At 41.5% G+C, this 23,525-nt stretch overlaps 1 protein-coding gene across 1 annotated transcript in view; it reads right to left on the bottom strand.

The window, feature by feature from the left end:
• Positions 1-23,525, bottom strand: part of FMN2 (formin 2) — a 354,893-nt gene that overhangs the window by 132,966 nt on the left and 198,402 nt on the right. The window contains exon 8 of the mRNA XM_054972122.1: positions 21,789-21,876. Coding sequence (XP_054828097.1) covers positions 21,789-21,876 — 88 coding nt within the window. The remainder of the gene's footprint in view (positions 1-21,788; positions 21,877-23,525) is intronic.

The following is a 23,525-nucleotide window of genomic DNA, read 5'->3' as shown; positions in this document are numbered from 1 at the left end:
ATATTTAGAAATATTATTTCTTCCCCTTTTCCTTTGCTGACTTCACTGTTTTCACTCAGTATGGAGCCTGAACAAGACAACAGCTTTGGTATTAGAGAAATAATAATAAATTGCAGTTCTACAATGTTTGTGGCAGGATGATGATTTATGGTCATGACCAGTACCAAGGTACAACTACACAGACAGAATGTTAAGTGCACTTAAGGTTGGGGTCCAATTCTATTTATTTATGCTATTTATAATTTGCCTTTCTCACTGAGATTCAAGGCATGTTATACAGAATAGATCAATATGGCCAATGGCTGGACCATTCAACTGACAATACAATAGGGTAATGACTGTAGAAAAGAATCGAAGCAGAAATCTGATACAGAACTGAAAACTCTGCAGAAACAAAGCATAAGTAAATTGACACGACATATTACAAGATGTGGAAACCATCTGATAGAAGCTTACTCATAGCAACAGACAGTACACAGTAGTATAAGTCTACAGTCCCTATCTTTTTCTAATGGCTCTCTTAACCATTTCATTACAGCACTATCTAGTATTTCAAGGATGTGATATGAAATCATCCTGGTGTATATTTTCCACCCTTACTTCAAAGCACAATGATGGCACATCTAATACTGTATTATACTAGACATTATCAAAGAAAGGGCAGAAAAACTTCAAAAAAAGTGCACCCCATTGCCTCTTGTAATGCACCTCTGTTTTTAGATTCTGTATTATTTTATATGGAGTCAAATATAAATTTTACAGTAAATCTCTGTTCCAATTTTAGCTAAGAAACAGATATTCAGGAATTATGATTTACTAGTTTAGTTCTAGTAAAAATTCTTAACAATAACATGTCCAGATACTGATGATTTCACTATATTTTTCTTGGATAATGAAACACAATATTATCCTTTGGATTAAATAAATACGTGTATAGTGTTGCAGCTTTCATACAGTTTACTAGAGATGGATGGAGAAGCTGTCTCCAATGTAAGACTATGATTTCTTTTAATCAAAGTACAATGACTCAAGTTTAACAAAAAGAGCCTGCACTTTACATTCCTACAAAATAATGGGTGTCTAACCAAAAGTAGTAATGAAGATGCCATGATGATATTGTCCAGGTAAAACAACAATGATAATAGTAAGGAAATGTCTGAGACATTTCACTAAGGAAATGTCTCAGAAAATATGCATGGTTAAAAATGCAATATACTTGATCGTGAAAAGTCCAGTAGCACCTTTAAGATGAACCAAGTTTATTGAGGCATAAGCTTTAGAGAACCACAGCTCTCTTCATCAGATGCAATAACTTGATCTTATCACAACACAAACAGTTGGAACATTAACAGGAAACTACTGAAGTGGAAGATATTAAATGCTATGTTAATTTGCATGTAATTTTTTTACATTCTATTGTTAACATTAATATAAGATCACTTTTGATGAGTTTCTATTTGGGTAAGAGGCACGGTGTGTATCAATTTTGGCAAGGAATAATAAGTGTGATGCTCATGATAATTTCTTCATTACATTTATATTACGTGTGGGTCTTTAAAATTGTTACTACTACCAGTTCCTTTACTACTCAAATGTTATTGGTGTATTATTTGGGTCAGACAGATTCCTGAAAAACAAGTGAGACTCAGAGTCCCTGATGCTATGGCAGGGAACAGAAACATCCCTGGATGAGACAACAGTCCTACAAAGATCCCTATTAACATTATGCATATCCTTTATCTTTTTTTCCTCCAAGAGTTCACCATCCTTCTTCAAATTGTGAATAGGAGCAACTTAGGCTACAAGATGGTGGCCCTAGAGACTGCCTTAATAAATTCTAATTCATTCTTGCCAGCAAGTTCAAGGACAAACCTGTTCTTTGCCCCAAGGTCCTTCTCCCTCCAGCAAATCACCAAAATCTGAGAATGAGAATCTGCTTTCAAGCACTGTAGGAGGAAGGGCAGCAGCTGGTTCTATACTTGCAAGTATAGCAAGATAGTGTTAGATATATCAACCTGCTCACAAATTTTAAAAATAATTTTAGTAGAACTATATATTAGCAAGTTCTAGAACAAATGAAGCTCCCATATTCAAATTTATTTTCAATGAGAAAGACTTCATTCAGTTGTGTAGAAATGTGAACAAGGAATTATCTGCCCTTATCATAGATGCATCTTGATTATATTAAAAGCTTTTGGTTTTCAGAGTTCACAATGACCCAGAAGTATGAATTTTTAGTTTTGCAGGCTGAAAGTTTAAGAAATTGTATTGTGTGTTACAATCAACGTTCGCTTTCAGTTGGAGGTTGCATCAGGTATACAAAAACTTGCTCCTTGCAAAGGCTACTGTTCTTTGTAGAGGTGGTAGCCATGCAGATTCAAAGAAGCTGAGAGTGAAATACTAAGCAGAGTTACTCCAGTCCAAGCCCGTGTGCTTAGACTGGAGTAACTTTGTTTAGGATTTCACTGTGAGTTGCTCAACCACTGAATCAAGACCTTAATATTTATTCTCAGGTTTATTCATGCCTGTCAAGCAAGATGCTTCTCAACATTTGAACTGTAGTTTGAATTAAAAGATGTTTGGCCATCATGGGATCAACACATTTCTTATTTATTTATTTTATTTTTAACCCATCCTCCCCGTAAGTGGGCTCAGGGTGAGGTACAACTTTGATTAAAATACAGCTTAAAATCATTATAAAAACAGATAAAATACTGTGCCCCTTTTGGGACAACCAGAGGGAATGGACTCTCCATACCCCTTATAGAGGGAGACCGATGGAAGGCTCGGCAATGATGGGCTAAAATTAGCCTCCACCATATGCCTGGCAGAACATCTCAGTCTTACAGGCCCACCTAAATGATACAAGATCCTGGCAGGCCTGAGTGTCCTCAGACAGAGAGTTCCACCAGGTTGGGGCCAGGACCAAAAAAGGCCCTGGCCCTGGTAGAGGCCAGCTGAGCCTCCCTAGGGCCAGGGACCACCAGTAGATGTTTTCCTGATGAATGAAGTGCTCTCTGGGGCACATACAGGGAGAGACAGTCCCTCAGGTATGCTGGTCCCAGACTGTTTAGGGCTTTATAAGTCAAAACCAATACCTTGAACTGGATACGGAATTCCACTGGGAGCCAGTGAAGCTGCTGCAAGATAGGCGTAATGTGTGTCCTACACGAAGCTCCAGTTAGGACACACGCAGCAGCATTCTGGACCCATTGAAGTTTCCGGATCAAGCCCAAGGGCAGCCCTGCATAGAGCGAGTTACAGTAGTCTAACCTGGAGGTGACCATTGCATGGATCACTGTCATTAGGTCCTGGGCTGAGAGGTAGGGCGCCAGTTGCCAGGCCTGCCGAAAGTGGGAAAAGGCCGCCTGAGCCACAGCCATGATCTGGCCCTCCATAGACAAGGAGGAATCCAGAATCATGCCCAAACTCCTAACCGATGGTACAGGCACAAGTGGTGCCCCCCGCAAAGGTTGGGAGAAGGATCCCTGCCTCCGACAGTCCACGGCCCAAGTACAGGACCTCCGTCTTTGTGGGATTCAGCTTCAGCCTGCTCTGTACTACCCACCCAGATACGGCCCCCAGAGCTCTCAACAGGGTGTCAGGGGCAGTCAGGTCGGCCACCCATCAACAGATACAACTGGGTGTCATCTGCATATCGATGACAACCCAGTCCAAAACTCTGCACCAACTGGGCAAGGGGGTGCATAATTAGATTGAACAAAAGGGGAGAGAGTAACGGTTGGCATGTGGACAGTCTCTCCCCCAGTGCCACCCTCTGTCCCCGACTATGGAGAAAAGAGACAAGCCCCTGCAAGGCCGTCCCATGAATCCCCACATCAGTGAGGTGGTGGGCCAACAACTCATTGTCGACCATGTCGAACACTGCTGAAAGGTCTAAAAAGATGAGCAGCACTGACCCAGGTGCCTACGGAGATCATCCATGAGGGTAACCAACACTGTCTCCACCCCATGACCCGTACGGAACCCAGACTGGTATGGGTCCAGGACAGAGATCTCTTCCAGGAACATCTGTAGCTGATCTCCCACCGCTCGCTCAATCACCTTTCCCAAGAACGGGAGGTTCAATACCGGGCGGTAACTGGACAGGTCAGTGGGGTCCAAAGATGTTTTTTTCAAAAGAGGCCTCACTACAGCTTCCTTTAGCACCCTGGGAAAACCCCCGGAGCTCAATAATGTATTAATAATGACCTCTAATTGGGCCCCCACGATGGGCAGGGGTCCAGGAAGCACGCCGTGGGCCTCACCAGCCGCAGGATCCTGTCCACCTCCTCCTGGGAGACCAGGCTGACGTGATCCAAAAATGGGCCGGAAGATGGTCAAGGGGCCTCCACTTCCCTTACTGTATCAATTGTGGCCAGCAGATCATGACGGAGGGATGAGATTTTATCTGCAAAAAAGCTCCCAAAAGCCTCACAGCTAATAGCCAAATTTCCAATTTGACGGTCTCCCTACAATAGGGAGACCAAGGACCAAACTACCTGGAACAATTTTGCTGGGTGTGAGCTTGCAGACGCTATGGAGGTGGCAAAGTATTCCTTCTTTGTTGCCTTCACAGCCCCCTCATAGGTTTTCATAAATTCTCTATACGATGTTCTCGCCTCTTTGCCCTGATTCCGCCACCACACTCGCTCTAGTCTTCTCAGTTCCCGCTTCATCAGATGTAGTTCCTCTGTATACCTGGGAGCCAGTCTGATGCGGGGACGGAGAGGGTGATGGGGAGCTATTTTGTCAATGGCTTTCAAGAGACGGTCATGCCAGTCCCCCACCAGTTCAACGAACCACCAGGGGGCATCGGATCCTGCAGGGCATTCTGGAAGCCTAACCAGCCAACTATCTTTTGCTAATATTTATTCTCTGAGTTTTTTGCTTGTTTCCTGCAAGTCAACGTAGGTAATTTTAATAGGAAACCTGAAAGACGACTCTGTTTCAAAACCAGAATATAAACTTGTGCCAGAAATTTGTAAGACTATACATTGTCTTTCTCGTCAATGTCACTCTCTGAATAAAGCTGAACAAGCTTTATCTGAATGATATAAAGTATCTTTCTCTAGATACTTTATACTAAACACCAGACAGCACAGAATCTTAAGAAAACATACCCTTCTTGCTGCAAACAGGTACTTCCAAAGTTATCTAATTTACAACCATTGGGTAATTCCTGAAATACCTAATTTATGAAAACATATTGGGGGAAAAACAGAAGCAAAATTGAAAATGTCTTTTTGAAAGCAATTCAAAGAAAGGAACCTAGTTCTGTGTATATATTTATAACAGCTCTAACCTTAGCACATGCAAAAGGAATTAGCCAAGTATATTGTACTAGCTGATAATAAGGTTTTGAGCCATACAGGATGGCATCACATGTCAAATGTGTATGATGTTGAATAGACTATACATACAGTCTAATGGTGTTCAAATTTCCCTTAACAGTCATCTAAAACCATGCTCAAATGTACAAATCCAGTCCTATGTAGGCATAGATTCAATGGGAGTTGTTCCCAAATTAATGAGCATAAGAATGACATTTAAGGAACTTATTACATCTATGCTACAGCCAGAATCCCAAAGAGATTTTAGAACAGACAGAGTTTCAGATATTATTTATGACATGGCTTGAGGACAAGCAGTTCAAAATCAGGAATCCCAGAGGCCTGGTAAAAATCCCTTGCGAGTGCCAATGCAGCTCTATGAAACCCCTTCATTATGTAAGTATTGTAAGTCCCTTGGATTCTCTGCTTGAAAATATATCTGTGTTAATACACCAAAACTATGCATTAGAAATTCAAATCCCAACAATTTTGGAATTCAATACTTGGGACAAAAGAGCTATCTAACAAAATGAAAATGACTGCTTGACTGAACTGAAAAATAAGATCCATTTGTTCTTGTGGGATGTTCTTTCAATTAGTACAAATCTTGATCTTTTGCATTGATATATTCTGTTTAGCTGAAGTTTTGACCAGACCTAATGGACTACATTTGTGTCTATATTCTCATTTTTTATTACAAGTGTTATCACACTCCATATTCCTCAATCCTTTGTCCTGCCTCCTCCTCATACCACAACTTGTATTTGTAATAACTTTGTACTCACTGATGGTAATTAATGCTATATATTAAACGGTATAACATTTAAAGTTTCAATACAATATTGTTAATAAAGACCAACCTTATATACTAATAGCTGAGTGGCCTTAATCGGAGGATGTTTAAATCTGCAGTTTGGAGCCATGAATGGACAAGACAGATCTTCCTACACACCTGAAAAATGCACTAAGATTGCAGGAAAAAGAGAAAAAGAATGCCTATAGCTTTAACCAGTTGCTTCAGTGGCTGTTGCTAGGCAACCATAACAGTTTAGCCAGTGTTCCAAGCTTAGTTGCAGTCAGTAAAAGGCAGGGGGGTGGCAAGGCCCTTTGCAGGGCTCTTTTGACATTTAAGGGAGGACTCATTGGGACTAGGACCAGAAGCAACCACTGGGCGACTTGATATCACACGATCATAGATGCAGAGGAGTTAGCCGTGTTAGTCTGTAATAGCAAAATCAAAAAGAGTCCAGTAGCACCTTTAAGACTAACCAACTTTATTGTAGCATAAGCTTTTGAGAATCACAGTTCTCTTCGTCAGATGCATCTGATGAAGAGAACTGTGATTCTCGAAAGCTTATGCTACAATAAAGTTGGTAAGTCTTAAAGGTGCTACTGGACTCTTTTTGATATCACACGACGTGCATGACTCACCCAGGCCTGGCTGCTTGCTCCTGTTCAAAAGCAGCAACCCCCAAAGCCAGTATAATGTAGTGGTTAGAGTTTCAGTGTAGGATCTGAGAGACTCAGGTTCAAATCACCACTCCATTGTGGAAGCTCACTGGCTAACTTTGATCTAGTCACACACACTCAACCTAACCTACCTCTCAGAGTTGTTGTGAAGACAATCTGGTGACAAGGAGAATGATGTAAGCTGCTTTGGGAACCCACTGTGATGAAAGGCAGTATATAAATGAAGTAATTAATAAATATAGATGAAGATAGGGGGCAGATAAAAGGTAAGTTGTTTAGTGGGTTTGAGGAAGTACAATGGAGAGCATATGGAGGCTACCAGGAGGAGGAAAAGAGGAAGTAATATAAAGAAGAGGATGCAGAGGAAAGTGAAGTACCCCTGCATGTCCTTTCAGGTTCCGCACCATGCATCTTGGCCCAGCTCAACTGGCACCACCCAACTTGGCAGAGGGAAGAGGTTGCTGGTGAAAGGAGAGGTGAAACTGGAAGACAAGAGGGTAGACAAAGGTGGGTGGGTGGGAAGCAAAAAAAGAGGTAGAGGGTATGGAGGGCCAGGAAAGGGAAAGAGGACATGGTAGGGGAGGAGCAAATAAGATGTCCCTCACAAGTCCTTTCCGGTTCCCACATGTATATCTAATTCAATCATGGCTAAATCTGTAGATACTTAAATCTGGAGACTGGAGTCATAACAGATCTTTCTATAAACCTGAAAAATGCTCCAGATTTTCAGAAAAATCTGAAATCTACAAAAAAAATATGGGGGGGGGGCTAAATCCCCCCAAATAATTGAAGCAATACCTGTGGCTGTAAGAAATAAATATCCTTAGTAGCTGTTGCTAGGCAACCACAGAAGTATTGACAGCCTTTGAGCCTTGGTTTCTTTCAGTAAAAGGTAAGAAGAGGGGCAGATCCCTTTCCAGGGTTGTTTCAGCCTTTTAGGGTGAACTCAATGGGATCAGGCCCAGAAGCAACTACCAATCAACTTGGTACCATGTGACTTGCATGACTCACCCAAGATTGGCTGCTTGCAGTAGTTCAACTGCAGCAATCCTACCTCCCTTCCAAAAAGTTAGTGTGGTGACCTTGGGCAAGTTATGCATTCTCAGCCTAAGCTACCACACAGGGTTGCTGTGAGGATAAAATGGAGAAGAAGCTATATTCTGCTTTGGGTCACCACTGGGGAGAAAGGCAGGGTATAAATGAAGTAAATAAATAATAAGTATAGATGAAGCAGATAAAAGGTAGGTTAGTGCATGAGAAGAAGAGACAGATGGAGGGAAAGGTGAGGATATGTGGGCTGCTAGAAGGAGAGAAATAGTATGGAGAAGGATAGAGGAGGAAATGAGGTGCCCCACAGCAAGTTCTTGCTGGATCTTACCATGCAACTGGGCCTGGCAGCTGGCACTGCACAAATGGGTTCATCCCAGTGGCTGGCACTGTAGTTTTTTCTGGGAAGAGGCCAAAAGGCTAAGGGGGAAGAGATAGCAGAAGAGAAGGGAGCAGATAAAGGTAGGTTGGCTGGTTTGTGGGAAGGAGAGAATGAAGCAGGAAAGAGGGAGAGGTTATGGGTTTTTCCAAGGAATGGAAAGAGGAAATAGTGGGATAGGGAGAAATGATATGCCCCTTGCAAGTTCTTGGGGTCCCCCCCCATTATTGTTAGAATTTTGAACTGTCTTGATTAGAACAAATAGGCTAGTGCATCTTGAGAGATGAAGGAAGTGGTAAATGTAGACAAAGTAACAAAACAAATACACCATTAATATGTATCATGTTCTTTGGACCAAGCATTAAAAGACAAACTAAAATATTACAAAGTAATTAGCAAGCTTTTTAGTTCAATAGAATTATTCCTTTGGGTGTATATTCAGTATTTTAAAAAAAATAGAAGGGAAAAGAGTAAAGAATATTTTAAAGGCATGATGGAAAATACTCAGAGGTTGAACTCTGTCTTAACATGGAGAATCAGAGAGATAGCTGGGTGAAAAACCAAGTTTATATTGCAGTAAGAAGCAACAAATGACTGCTCCATAAAAGCAAGCAGTAATTTAGCAGACTCCGTGCTGCTGGGAACACTGTCGGGGCATCTTGGTGGCCCACTGCTGGAGCCTAGGGGATGGAAGGTAGATCTCCTGGGGCAGTAGTGAAATTTGTCTGACCCCCCCCCCTCCCCGGAAAGCGTTGGAGGCCCCGAGGAATGCTGAAGGCCTTCGAGAAGGGGCTGAGGCCTCAAAGAATGCTGGAGCCATTTGAGAGAGTACAGAGGGTGGAACCCTCTGGTCTCCAAGTGAGCTGAAAAAGCCCAAAGGCTTCCTAGCGAGCTTTGGTAAAATCCAAAGGGCCTGAACAGCTTGAAACTAGTGCTGGAACTTTTAAACACATCAATGCACGTGGAGGACATTGAGATTATTGAAGATAAAAGTGATTCTGGATACGGTAGAGCCAGTGCCATAGTCAGATCACTGAGTCGTGAAGGCTCGGTTAGATAGGCCACCCCTCTGCAAGGCTGGCAAGCTAATTTATGCTCACCCATGGAGACTTAATCCGATCGGATTCCGTAACGCTCTGCAGGAACCGATGCTCCATGGCAGTTAGTTGAACGAGCTGGTGGAGGACTGGCAGGTCCAGCTCTCTGAAGCCATCAACAATATCGTACCCCGTCACCCTCTTCATGCTCATGTCGGGTGAACTCCCTGGTATACGGAGGAGCTACGTCAGAAGAAACAGGAGCTAAGATGGCTAGAGGGTGTGTGGCAGCGAACTCGGGACAAGGAAGCAAGAACATCCTATAGGTTCAACCCCACCCCTCCTGAGTAGATATAAATGATCTGCCAACATTTTTTCCACACTGTGACACTGAGAGATCTCTGTCTTTTGGTGCTACACCTCTGAAGATGCCAGCCACAGCTGCTGGCGAAACGTCAGGAACTACAATGCCAAGACCATGGCAATACAGCCCGGAAAACCCACAACAACCATCCTATAGGTTGTTTATGAAATCCTATGAGGTGACAGGGAAGGCCATGAAGAAGGAATTCTATGCAGCCTCCATTGCGTTGACTAGCTCACGTCCAGCAAAATTGTTTAATGTGGTATGATCGCTGATCTCCCTATCTGAAGGAGACTGCCAAAATTTGAATCTAGACACTAGCTTTGAGGCTTTTATGAGCTTTTTTACCCATAAAATCTTGTCTCTTCACCACAACTTACTGGCCACGATTAACACAGTACATGAACTAGAGGCCCCTTGGCCATCTTCTGGGCCGATATTCAACCATTTCAGCCCACTCTCTGGGGAGGTGGTTGACAGGACCCTGCGGGCAGTGAGACCTACCATGTGCCTCCTGGACCTGTGTCCGTCATGGCTGGTAAAAGCCAGTACTGATGGACTACAGGATCCTTTGGAGGCCATTGTCAACTTGTCCTTGAGCTCTGGGGTTCTCCCTGGGGCGCTAAAGGAGGTCATGGTGAGGCCTCTCTTAAAGAAAACATTGTTGGACCCCGCCGACCCGGTCAGTTACCACCCAGTCTTGAACCTCCTTTTTCTGGGTAAGGTGATTGAGCAGATGATGGAGGAGCAACTGCAGGGTTTCCTGAAGGATACCTTGGCCCTGAATCCCTTCCAATCCGGTTTCCAGTCCCAGGACATGGGACGGAGATACTGCTGATCACTCTCAGACATGATCTTCGCAGACACCTGCATCAGGGTGGATCGGCACTGCTATTATTAGATTTGTCAGCAGCATTTGACACGATCGGCCATGATCTTTTGACCCACCGCCTCACCAATATGGGGATTTGAGAGATGGCTTGTCTCTTTTCTCCACGATTGTGGACAGAAGGTGGCACTGGGGGAGAGGTTGTCATCTCACCACCCACTGGTGTGTGGTGCACCTCAGGGGACAATTCTCTCCCCATTATTGTTTAATGTCTATATGCACCCCATTGCTCAGTTGGTGCAAAGTTTCAGACTTGGTGTCATCAGCATTATATCTGTTGATGGATGGATGGCCTGACTTGGCTCCAGATGTCCTGGAGCATGCTTTTGAAGCTGTGACTGGATGGTTGAAGCAGAGTCAGCTGAAATTAAATCCTACGAAGACAGAGGTCCTGTACTTGAGTCACGGGTGTGTGGAATTGGGACCCTGGCTTCCAGCCCTGGCATTACTTATGCCAGTTTTGAGGGTCTGGAGCTTGGGGGTGATCTTAGATGCCTCCTTAAAAAAGGAGGCTCAGGTTGCAGCGGTTGCCAGGTCCTCTTTTTTCCATCCGTGACAGACCAGGCAGCTTGGCCCATATCTTTCGACCCACGATTTAACTATAGTGATTCAAACAATGGTCACCTCTGGGCTGGATTACTGTAACGCACTCCACGTGAGGCTTTCCTTGGGTCTGATCTGGCTATTACAGCTGGTTCAAAATGCAGCAGCATGGATCATAACCGGAGTGGCAAATGGTGCACGCATAACACCAGTATTGCGCCAGCTGCACTGGCTACCAATGGAGTACCGAATCAGATTCAAGGTTGTGGTATTAACCTATAAAGCCCTATGCAGACTGGGACCAGCATATCTGCAGGACCATCTCTCCCAGTATGTGTCCCAGAGGACATTATGACCAGGAAATAAACAACTGTTGGTGGTCCCTGGCCCCAGGGAGGGCTGCCTAGCCTCGACCAGAGCCAGGGCCTTTTCGGACCGGGCTCCAACCTGGTGGAACTCTCTGTTGGATGAGACCAGGGCCCAGCAGGATTTGTTATCCTTTTGCTGGGCCTGTAAGACAGATACGTTCCACCAGACGTATGATTGAGGCTGGACTTGGCCTCTGCAGACCAAATAGAGGAGATCAGATCCCTTCCTGACCAGATGCATCCACCATCTAGCTCTTTTAAATTTTAAATGGTAGCTTGGGCGGTGAACCCTGTTACTGAGTGCTGCTATTTAATTTATATTATTTTTATACTATGTTGTTTTATATTGTTATTTAAACTATTTTACTATGATTTATACTGTAAGTGCTTCTTATTAAACTGTAATCTGCCCTGAACCTGCTTGTGTGGGGAGCGCAGAATATAAATTGAATAAATAAATAAATAAATAAGGATCTAACACAGACACTAAGTGAAGAAACATAGTTTTTAAAATTACACATTCATATACTTTATATCCAGAGCCAAAAGCCAAAACAAATGCCATTCATATTTAATTTTGTTTCAAAGTTCACTCTGAACCTTTGTATTCCACCTCCATGCATTAATTATGCATTGCTATAGTCTATGATTAGAAGCAGAAGATGCTCTATTCTGTCTCCTAAGACAAGACCAGGTGACTGTGGTACAGACCATGAACTGGTAATATTAAAAACTGGAATAAAATTGAAGAGATATACTAAAAGAAACAGTGCCAAAACATCATCTAAATATTCCTGAAGAATTTAAAGACCTAATTGTTAACTGAAAGAACTGCAGGCTGAAACCAGAGACATTATCAAAGAAAAATGTGCAAAGGCTATTCATGTAGCCAAAAGAAAAGAGAATCCTCAATGGATGACTGATGAAACTCTTAAAAAGACAGACAAGAAGCAAAAGTAAAAGGTGACAATAATAGGATCAGATTTCTACATGCAGCTTTTCAGCAACTTGCGTGCAGAGACAAGGAGAACTATTATAATAAACAGTGCAAAGAAATAGAACAGAACATCAAAAGAGGAAGAACAAGGCATCTGTTCCACAAGATGCAGGAAATCAAAGGAAAATTCAAACCATGGCTAAGGATGCTGAAGGATCAACATGGAGATACAGTAAGTGTCCAATCAGGATAAAATTTTTAAAAAGATGGAAACTATTGTTTCCATCTCAAATTAGACTCAGATTAGGTGGCTTGAAATAGCACTATTTGTATACCATCTACTCAGGGAGATTTGTTTCTCCCAATTTCTTTGAGTTCACATTCTAAGATTGTGGGTTCTTTGTCAAAATATTCTTCTTTGAATGAATCTGTCATTCTTTTATCTCCTGTATAGTTCTTCAGTGTATTAAGAACTATACAGGAGATAAATGAATGACAGATTCATTCAAAGAAGAATATTTTGACAAAGAACCCACAATCTTAGAATGTGAACTCAAAGAAATTGGGAGAAACAAATCTCCCTGAGTAGATGGTATACAAATAGTGCTATCTCAAGCCACCTAATCTGAGTCCATCAAAATCTTAACAATAATATGTCAACAAATATAGCAAACAAAAGATAATCTACTGACTGGAAACGCTCAATTGACATTCCAATTATGAAAAAAGAAATGACAAAGATTGCAGCAACTATTGGAAAATTGCCTTAACATCTCATGCAAGTAAAGTGATGCTCAAAATTCATCAACTGACTCTTATATATGGAATGAGAAATGCCAGATGGTCAACCTGGATTCAGAAAAGAAAGAGGCATTAGAGATCACACTGTACATTTGCAATGGCTAATGGAGCATGCTTGTGTAAGGTTCTGCCAGGTAGATCTCAATGACTTCACTACATGAGTCCAGAATTGCATGAGTTAAAGCTTTATTGATAATCTATTAGTTCAGCAATCCATTACAGGTTCATTGCCAGGAATGACATTCTGTGCCAAGCCCCAGGTCTATATTGAATTCTAAGTACAACCCAGTTCCCACCCCCCTTAGCTGCCAGCCTAGTCTAGGTTCCCACTTTCCATCCCCCAATAGCTACGGTGTATATGTAAGCAAAAGCAAAGCAACTAAGGATGAGAGCAAAGAGGATCTTTTAGAAAGTTCAGGAATTCCAAGGTTATGTATCCATGACAATGGTTCTCCTTCTCAGGAGACAGGCAGATAAGCTCAGGAGGGGCCTCCTCCTCTGTACGCTTTCACAGGACAGAGACAGAGGAGACAGCCACAGCTGTCTCTAACATAAGAGCACAATGTCCATTAGAGTCCAGTCCTTGGTCTAGGCTCTCACCAAGCAGGTCAGGGGGTTGTCAAGCCCCTGAAGTATGGCAGGGGATGCCAAGACCTTGACAGCTGGGAATTTCAGATGAAAATCAGCCTGTGTTTTATAGACTACAGTAAAGCTTTTGACTGTTTGCTGTTAAAATAAATGTGTGTGCCACAACATCTGACTATTTTGATGTGCAATGTGTAATCTGACAATAGGCTACTGTTAGGACATAATATTGGGAACTAGAACATTTTCCAACTGGCAAAGGTGTCAGATAAGGATGTCTATCTCCCTGTCTCCTCAATCCATATGTAGAACATATCATCCGGAAAGCTACTTAGAAGAAAGTGGGGAGAAAATTGATGAAAGGAACATTAATAATTTGAGATATGCAGATATCAGCAGAAAATAGTGAAGACTTGAACTTACTACTGATGAAAGTTAAAGTGCCAAAGCAGGATTACAGCTGAACATCAAGAAAACAAAAGTAATGACTAATGAGGAATTACACAGTTTTCAGGCTAACAAGAAATTGAAATTGCTAAAGATCTTCTATTCCTTGGCTCAATCATCAACCAAAAGGGAGACTGAAACCAAGAAATCAGAGAGAGAGTATGGTTTGGAAAGGCAGCCATGAAGAAACTAGAAAAGGTTCTTAAGGATAAGGATGTGTTGCTGGGGACCAAGATCAAGATAATCCACACTAGGTTATTCCCTATTACTATGTATGGATGTGAAAGTCAGACAGTGAAGAAAGCTGACAGGAAGAAAGTTGTTTCATTTGAAATGTGGTGTTGGAGGAGAGTTTTACGGATACCATGTACTCCTAAAAAGACAAATAAGTGGGTTCTAGATCAAATCAAGCCTGAATTCTTTCTAGAAGCTAAAGTAATGAAATTGAGGCTTTCTTTCTTTGGGCACATCATGAGAAGCCAAGACTCACTGGAAAAGGCAATTATACTAGGAAAACTTGAAGGTAGTAGGAAAAGAGGAAGACTCAAAATGAGATGGCTTGACTCAGTGAAGGAAGCCATGGCCTCCAGTTAGCAGGATCTGAGCAAGGCTGTTCATGATAGGATGTTTTGTAAGTCAGAAGCAATTTTACAGCACAACACACACATGGTCTATGATCATTCAAATAATCTTTATGCTCACCCTTTATTAGGAAAAAAGTCATTGATAGCTTCCCTGAAATGAATGTTATTTCGAAGACTCTTATACATGTAAATGTATCAGTAATTGTCTAAATCACTGTTGTTATTGTCCAGTTTCAAACATACCATTCTGGAGCAATGTGACTGAACAAGTGGTGGTCTGAAAATTTCAAGGATTCCTGAATGAAGCAGATTGTTTGGTTTCAGGTCTGGCTATGGAACTGAAACAGCCTTAGTCAACCTGGTGGATGAGATGGGCGAGTGGAATGTGACTCAGTTGATTCTCTTGGACCTCTTGATGGCTTTTGATACTATCAAACATGGTGTTCTTCTAGACTACCTTGCAGGGTTAAGAATAGGAAGTGCCATTCTACAGTGGTTTCGGTCCTAACTCAAAGATAGGATTCAGAAGACCATGTTGGGGGATCGCTGCTCAGCCCCTTGTCCTCTTGTTCCATCTTGTCCCCCATGCTTTTCATTCTCTATATGAAGTCATTGGGATTGATCACCCAGAGATTTGGGTTGGGGTGCCACCAATATGTGGATGATATTCAGCTCTATCTCTCACTTCCAGTGGGAGTGGTGCCTGGAGCCAATCTAGGGATGGATAAGGGCTAAATTGAAACTTAATCTTGACAAAATGGAGGTGCCACTGGTGGAAGGATTGACCCAAGAACGGAGGCATTTCCCTTCTGGCTGGGGTTGCACTCCCCCTAAAGGAGCAGATTTGTAGCTTAGGGGGTGCTGCTGGACCTGTCTCTCCTGCTGGAAAAGCAGGTGGCAGTAGCAGCTAGGAGTACCTTTCACCAGCTCCACATGATAAGCCAGCTTCAGCCTTTGCAAGGCAAAAGTAATCTTGCCATGGTAGTGATTGCTGTGGTAACTGTAATGCTCTCCATATGTGACTGTCCTTGAAGAGTGTCCAGAAGGTACGACTGGTGCAGAATCCTGCAGCCAGAATTCTGTCTGGAGTGGGTCATAGGGACCATATCACTCCAGTTTGGATTCCCAATTTTCTTCTGATTTAAGATACTGGTATTGTCCTTTAAAGCTCTCTATAGCTTGGGGCCAGCATATCTTAAGGACTGCCAACTTCCATATGAACCATATGACCAGGGGAATGCTGTGGAAATAGTTTATCTTGATTTCAATAAGGCTTTTGATAAGATTCTGCATGATATTCTTGTTGACAGGTAGGTAAAAAGTAGTTTGGATGCTATTACTGTTAGGTGGATGACAGATCATACCCAAAGAGTGCTTGTAAATGTTCCTCATCCTCTTGAAGATGAGTGACAAGGAGAGTGATTCAGGATTTTGTCCTTGACCGTGTGCTTTTCAACATCTTTATAAATCATTTGATGAAGGAACTGAGAAGATGTTCATTAAATCTGCAGACAATACTAAATTGGGAGTCATAGCTAAAACCATAGAAGATAGAATCAAGATTCAGGATGATCTTGACAGGCTGGTAGACTGGGCTAAAACTAACAAAATGAATTTCAACAGAGGTAAATGGAAAGTTCTGCATTCAGGTAGAAAAAATCAAATGCATGACTATAGGATGGGGAGACTTGTCTTGGCAGTTGTACATGTGAAAAGGATCTAGAGGTCATAGTAGATCATACACTGACCATAAGTCAGCAGTGAGATGCAATAGCTACAATGGCAAATGTGATTTTGGGCTGCATCAACAGAAGAATAGTGTCCAGATCACATGAAGAGATGGTATCAGTATATTCCACTCGTTAGACCTCATTGAGTACTGTATTCAGTTTGGGGCACTGCAGTTTAAGAAGGATGTTGACAAGCTGGAATGTGTCCAGAGAAGGACAACAAAGATGGTGAGGGGTCCGGAGACCAAATCATATAAGGAAAGGTTGAAGGAGTTGGGTATGTTTAGCCTAGAGAGGAGACGACTGTCTCCAGCTGCCTCCTATAGATTAAAAGTGAAAGAGCTAGGCACACCTCCCCAGGAAGGTTGTTCCATAATCATGGGGCTGCCCTCTCTTGTGTACCCATCAGATAAGCTTCTTTGGGACAGTGAGGAAACCTGTGATCTTAACTTCTGTGATATTAACTCCTGGACAAGAACACATGGAAGAAGATGGTCCTTCAGATATCTTGATCCCAAGCCATGTAGGGCTTTTAAGGACAAAACTAACACCTTGAATTGGGCTCCAGAGCACATTGGTGGTCAGTTTAACTGCTATAATATTAGGGTCACAATTTCCTGGTAGCTGGCCCTGACCTGCAGTCCAGCAGAGCATATTGCAATAGTCAGGTCTAGATGTAACTAAGGCATGGGTAACTCTGGCTACATCTGGTTGAACCAGAAATGAATACACCTGATACACAAGACAAAGCTGGACAAAAGAATTCCACTACCTGACTTTCTCAGGTGACCACTGTGTTGAACAGCACATCCAAGCTGCAAGCTGGAAAGCGTTACCCCATCCAAGACCAGAAAGATCTTGAGTTCCTGGTATCCTTTTCTACTAACCCAGAGAAGCTCTATCTTATCAGGATTAAGTTTCAGCCTATTCACCCTCATCCAGTCCATTACTAACTCCAAGTAGTGATTCAGAACATTGATACCAATCTTGGAATTAGGTGGAAAAGAAAGGCAGAACTGGGTATCATCTGCATACTGGTGACATTGCAGTCCAAACCTCCTAATGACCTATCCCATATAAATATGGCTTCATATAAATATAAAATAACATGAGTGATAAGAACACCACAGGACAATGACAACGGGGCAGATCAAGAATCCCCCAATACTACCTTCTGAGACTGACCTCCCAGACAGGATTTGAAAAACTGTAACATAGTGCCCCATGCTGAGGTCCCGATGCTGAGAGGAGGTTCAATAGGATATTATGGTTCGTTCTGTTGAAGGCTGTGGCAAGATCCAGCAGAACTAGCAGGGTCATATTCTCCTTATCTGATTCTCAGTAGAGGCCATCAACCAAGATGGCCAATGAAGTCTGTTCCAAATATTGGTTTGAAGCCTGATTGAAATGAGTCCCGAAAATCAATCTCTTCCCAGAACCTCTAGAGCTAAGTTGGGTGGAAAGGCAGCATAAAAATGTCTTAAATAAATAAGTTCATTTAACACTTGCCTCCATTATTCATTCCTTATTCTTTGGAGGAAAAGCCACAAATCAAATTGGGAACAAAAAAAAAATCCTTAGGAACTACAAGTACTGTGTGCCAACAGACAAGTCTTTAAGTTGCTATAAAAAGCAGACATATGGTCAGACTGTGAGGACATACTACTCCATTATGTATGAGCACACAGAACAAACTGGTAAGAAGAAACTGCTTTCATCAAAGGAAAATATGTGATGCCTCCTAGAACAAATCTGTGGTTCTTGTAGTCCCCCACCCTGTTTCAAACACTGGTGAACCAGAAGCCCTGGAGGGCAACAAACTGAACACAGAGGCAAAGGCCTTCACTGATACTGCCTCACAGCACTGATATTCAGAGGTCTACTGCCGCTATATATGAAGGTTCCCATTGACCATCATAACTAGTAGTCATTAGTGGACCTATCTGCCATGAATCTGTATAGTCCCTTTTTAAAGCCTTCTTTGCCATCATACCGACCATCACCATCTTCACGGCCCCAACTACCTTTTCATTCAATATGTCTGTATGCCAGGCACCTTTTTTGGTTTGCGAGCGCAGCTAGACACAATTCTCCTATCTACTCCTTTTGGACTTTGGAGAACTTTATATCTTGGACTCTTTGCTCTTCAGGAAGGTCATACGGTTTAATGTTACACTCACACATAGACTAGTACTTATTTATTCCATTTTTATATTATTTTATTTTATTTATACCCTGCCTTTCTCCATAATGAGTATCCAAAGCACATCACATCATTCTCTTCTCTATTTTTACTCGCAACAAACCCTGTGAGGTAGGTTAGCCTATGATTGTGTGACTGGATCAATGTCACCCAGCAAGGTTCCATGGCAGATCAGGGATTCAAACATGGATCCCCCAGATCATAGTGTCATTTTCACCACTACACCACACTGGCCTTTACAAATAGGAACATCTAAATATCACCATACCCTGACCTGGATAGCCTAGGTGAACCTGATCTCATCAGATCTCAGAAGCTAAGCAGGGTCAGCCTTGGTTATTAATTAGATGGGAGACCTCCCGTGAAGACCAGGGTTGCAGAGGCAGGCAATGGCAAATGACCTCTGTTAGTTTCTTGCCATGACCCCATCAAGGGTCACCATAAGTTAACTCTAACTTGAGGGGCCTCTCCATCACCAAATATCACCACAAATAGGAAACTTGTGCAGTTTGTTGATCTATAACCCCTGCTAATATGGAGTAATTTGAGTGATTGATTTGATTGATTTATTGGATTTATAATCCACTCTCCCCATGAATAACATCAGTATTAAAATTTACATTGAAATTTGCATGAAAGCCATAAATAAACATTAAATCCAGTAATAAAACAATTCTAGATGGCAGTCTATATTTCCCAACCCTAAACAAACATTCTATGGGGTGGGAGTTGAAAGAGCAACAGTGGTCCAGCCAATGGAAAAATCAGGGTGGGGATTACACTACCCCCCCCTGCAAACAGGAGTGTGCATTATTCCTTTATGTGAATATTCCTTTGTTTTGCTACATGTTTTTCATTAGTCCATGCCTTCATAGCTATTCATTCCATTGTTTGTCTATTACTGAACTTGAGTGCTGAGTCTTTAATTCCCCATGACTGCATTTAGAGTCACCCTGCTCTCCTGAGCTTGCTGCCCCAGTGGGAACGGGTCCCCAGTATATATAGGAACAGATCCCAGTTTATACATTAACTCTTCTGGTACCAGTCTGCTCTACACTCTGGACATGCTCAAAGGGATGTCTCCTGGGATGGGGGGGGGGCGGGGCAGAAACGGGAAGCCATTAGGGTAACAAAGGTCACCAAGCAAGTTTCCGTGGCAGAGTGTGGAATTGAACCTGGGTCTCCGAGACTGTAGTCCAACATTTTAACCACTACAACACCATGATATGATATAGGAAAATTAACTAGAAGTTAGGGCTTCTTGTGTGTACACCTGTATCTGAATCAGGTCTGGCCAGAGCGATCTGGAATTTCATGTTAGAATAGTTATACTTCTCTCTCTCTCTCAGTTTTAAGAGTGAGCTGACATATATGCATATTATGGAGGATGGGGGAGGTGGGGGCGGGCTAAGGCAGAGTTATTTGCATACAGCCAGCTCTTTGAAAGTTTAGCTCATTAGATTTAGATGGATATCCACTTCTTCCCTCTTCACAAAGATGGAAAGGAAAACAAAGTCTACCAACATTAGAAATGGAAGGAGCAATAAGAAATTTGTCTATATGGAAAGTGGATGGGAACAAATGCAAAGCGGAAACATACTGAAACTATGTAAGGTCTTGTTTGCTGGCAGTTGGTTTTTTAGACAATTGGGTCCACACTTTCTAATTGATCCAAATGCTGCTAATTCTAACAAGGCTTGTCCAACTCCTTACATTGTCAAACATAAAGATATAATAATTCAGAAAAATATTAGTTCCTCCCAAGCGTATGCATTTAATTAAGGATAAGAAGGAAGCACCAAACTTAAATGAAAGTTAAAAAAAGAATTCTATGAGGGAGTCTGTACAATAGAATATGCACTTAATTCTAATAGGATAAAGGTTAAATATAGCATTGCTTGACCCCTTCCACGACTGACATTCATGCCATATTATTGTTAGCTTTGCATGTTAAGCAAGCAAATTTTCAATCAACTTGTGTTGGCTTTACCAGAGACACAGATGTTAGGCGGACTCCTTTGTTCATAAGGTTCTCATTATTAACTCAAACCAAGCTGAATATTTGACTGAAGGAAAGGACCATATCATTGTTTTCAGATTTCACTCTATGACTTAACTGAACTACATCTGCCAGCTTTAGAAATACCAAGTACTTCTTGGCGCCAGTACTGGCGCCTCAATCTGTGACTACCAGCCTAAATGCTTGAGCTTAAGGAAGTTTAGTAACCATGAAAAAAACCTTAATAAAAGCTTAAATTGTGATTAAAACTTGCTAACAAATTGACAGTGCACACCAACATTTGCCCTATGTGTAATTCATTCAACAAAATATCAAATGGAATCTACAATTAAAATAGACTAGGAAAGTCAGAAAGATGTTTTCATGATTTATTAAGTCTGCAATGTACTTGAAACCATATTTATTTAATAGGTAAGCTGGCACTACACAGCTTCATTCCATCTGCTTTAAATCTGTTATAAGACCCTAGGAGGCATAAAGAACACACTGTATAAATATAACTCCACTTTTCACCTTTTATGCAAAACTATCATTTAATGTAAATGGGGAAGCAGGAATTAGCGACACCTTCAAAGATGTTTCCCAATACAAAACTTTCAAGGTTAGGCTATCGGTCAGTCTTTAGAAAGTATTTATTGCTAATAATCACAACATATTTTCTAAAGCAAATGAGAGTTTGCTTTAAAAAAAAAAAGATGGTTCCTTTCACAGTGAGTCCAAGTTTTTAAATTCCATTAATTCTTCTTGAATGCTGGAATCAAACATGCTTCATTCTAAAGAGGCAGGAGATGGGGCTCAATTCACTGAGAACATCTCCTGCACAAAAGTCAATGAAATTGTTGCTCAATTTCTGTTAATTTCATTTAGGTTCACTCCCAAACATTTCTAGCACACTGCTGAAGCCCTTAAATTTCAAGAGAAAAGTCTTTAGGATGATGTTCAACTGGTTCTCCATACTGTGTTTTTTTTTAAGGTTTGGTAGTGATTTTCACTAGGAAAAAGATTAAACAAACGTATGTAACAAAATCTAATAAAAGTTTATTTCACTCACCATGCTGTATATCTTTCATATCCAAATGAAGACTGGACATTAATATTCCAACTGCTTGTGATCTTTTGTTGCTTAACAGCTTGACAACCTGTCAAAACGAGCATTTTATTATTTTCCAATACCCATGCTACAAATCAGAAATTCAGAACACAAAGGATATTAAAATAACCTATAGAAAGCCCTGCTCTTCAATGGACACTGCCTCACAGATACAAATGGCCTCCCAACCCGTATGCATGTGTATTTTAGTGCTTCCATGTTTCATCCATGTTACAATTCAGGTAAATTGTTGAAGAAAATCCCAACTGTGATTAATACATATTTGATACGGTTTTCAAAGCCACATAATTTCTAATCTTACATGTAAACTAAAACTGTGAGAATATTTCTATGGCTGCTTTATCCTACAGTACATGCACATGCAGACACGTACACACAAATAGAGAGGAAAATAACCATGTACATTTTCAGATGATCAATTTATCAGTAAAAAAACCCAAAAACAAATATAATTACAGCATAGAAGGTTATTTCTTTGGCCTCAGCAGATTTACAACTAGGAACATGTATACTAATTCAGATTACCCATTTTTCTTATAAACAAGACCATAAATATTTTTTTTGGGGGGGGGGAACATATACATTTAAATGTATACATCTAAAAGTTTACAACGATGCTGGGCACATTTTAATCACCAAAGTTAATTGTTTTAGATCCAATTGACGCTTCTGGAAAAGAATTAAACACATGACTGAACAGGACTTAGCAGTGCTTAACTGAAGCTGAACTTTTACCAAGCAAAAAAGTAGTCCTAAATACTGCTATTCTATGCAACTTAAAGCATATAGCCCAGAAAGATCACACACTTATTAATAACATCTTGGCCAAGGGGAAAAAAAACTCAGAAAGATCAATGGTGATGAATGGTAGGCATGCCTTAATCCTACTGAAATTTAATATTTAATGGTTGTTCAAGACATACTGCTTACATTGGAATTAAAGCAGGGCCACTAATTATGAGGCAACATAGGGTTCCAGCCTCGAAATGCTAATGCAAGGGGAGTATTTGCAGGGTTAGAGAGATAGTTAACCTTTTCCCTGCCTTCTCTGCCAGTCATCTTCTTTCTCTCCCAGGAATTTAGCCCATTCTACATAGCTGGGTTCAAGGACCAGAAATATCCAGGGGAGAGGGAGTGGAAATGGTATGATATCAATAAGATCCCATTCACCTACAGGGCTCCCCATAGTTGTTAACTCCTAAAGATCCTGTAGCTAGACTGCCAGAGGCCCAGATATGACATTAAATTGGAAGCACCTGGAACTGGCAGGAATTCCCCTGACACTCTAAAATCAGAGTAGCCCACTACTGGACTGTTCTATGGAGTACATTGATAAAACAACTTATTGTCCCAAGTCTCCAGAGCTCACCCTCTAGTTATGAATAATTCACTCATGCTTGTTGTACAATGACTGAGGCTCCATCCTGATTCTGCCAACACCTCTCCACTCCCCAACTTGATTAAATCAAATGCCTGTGTAGAACATCCAACCCTTCTTCAGCTACTGCCAGCCTGAGTGTTTCTCACTTGACATCCCAACTTCATCAGCAGTCTCATCATCCAAGCTTCCGTTGTGTGAAAGCTAGCAGTTATTTTAAAACTCTCCAAGAGGTTTCAAGTTTCAAACCCAAGTCCAATCCCATCCCAGCAAAGCCAACATCTCTCTGTTGATATAAT

Source organism: Eublepharis macularius, chromosome 1 (genome assembly GCF_028583425.1).
Source record: "Eublepharis macularius isolate TG4126 chromosome 1, MPM_Emac_v1.0, whole genome shotgun sequence".
NCBI classification, from domain to species: domain Eukaryota; kingdom Metazoa; phylum Chordata; class Lepidosauria; order Squamata; family Eublepharidae; genus Eublepharis; species Eublepharis macularius.
This window is presented reverse-complemented; position numbering and strand designations above follow the sequence as displayed.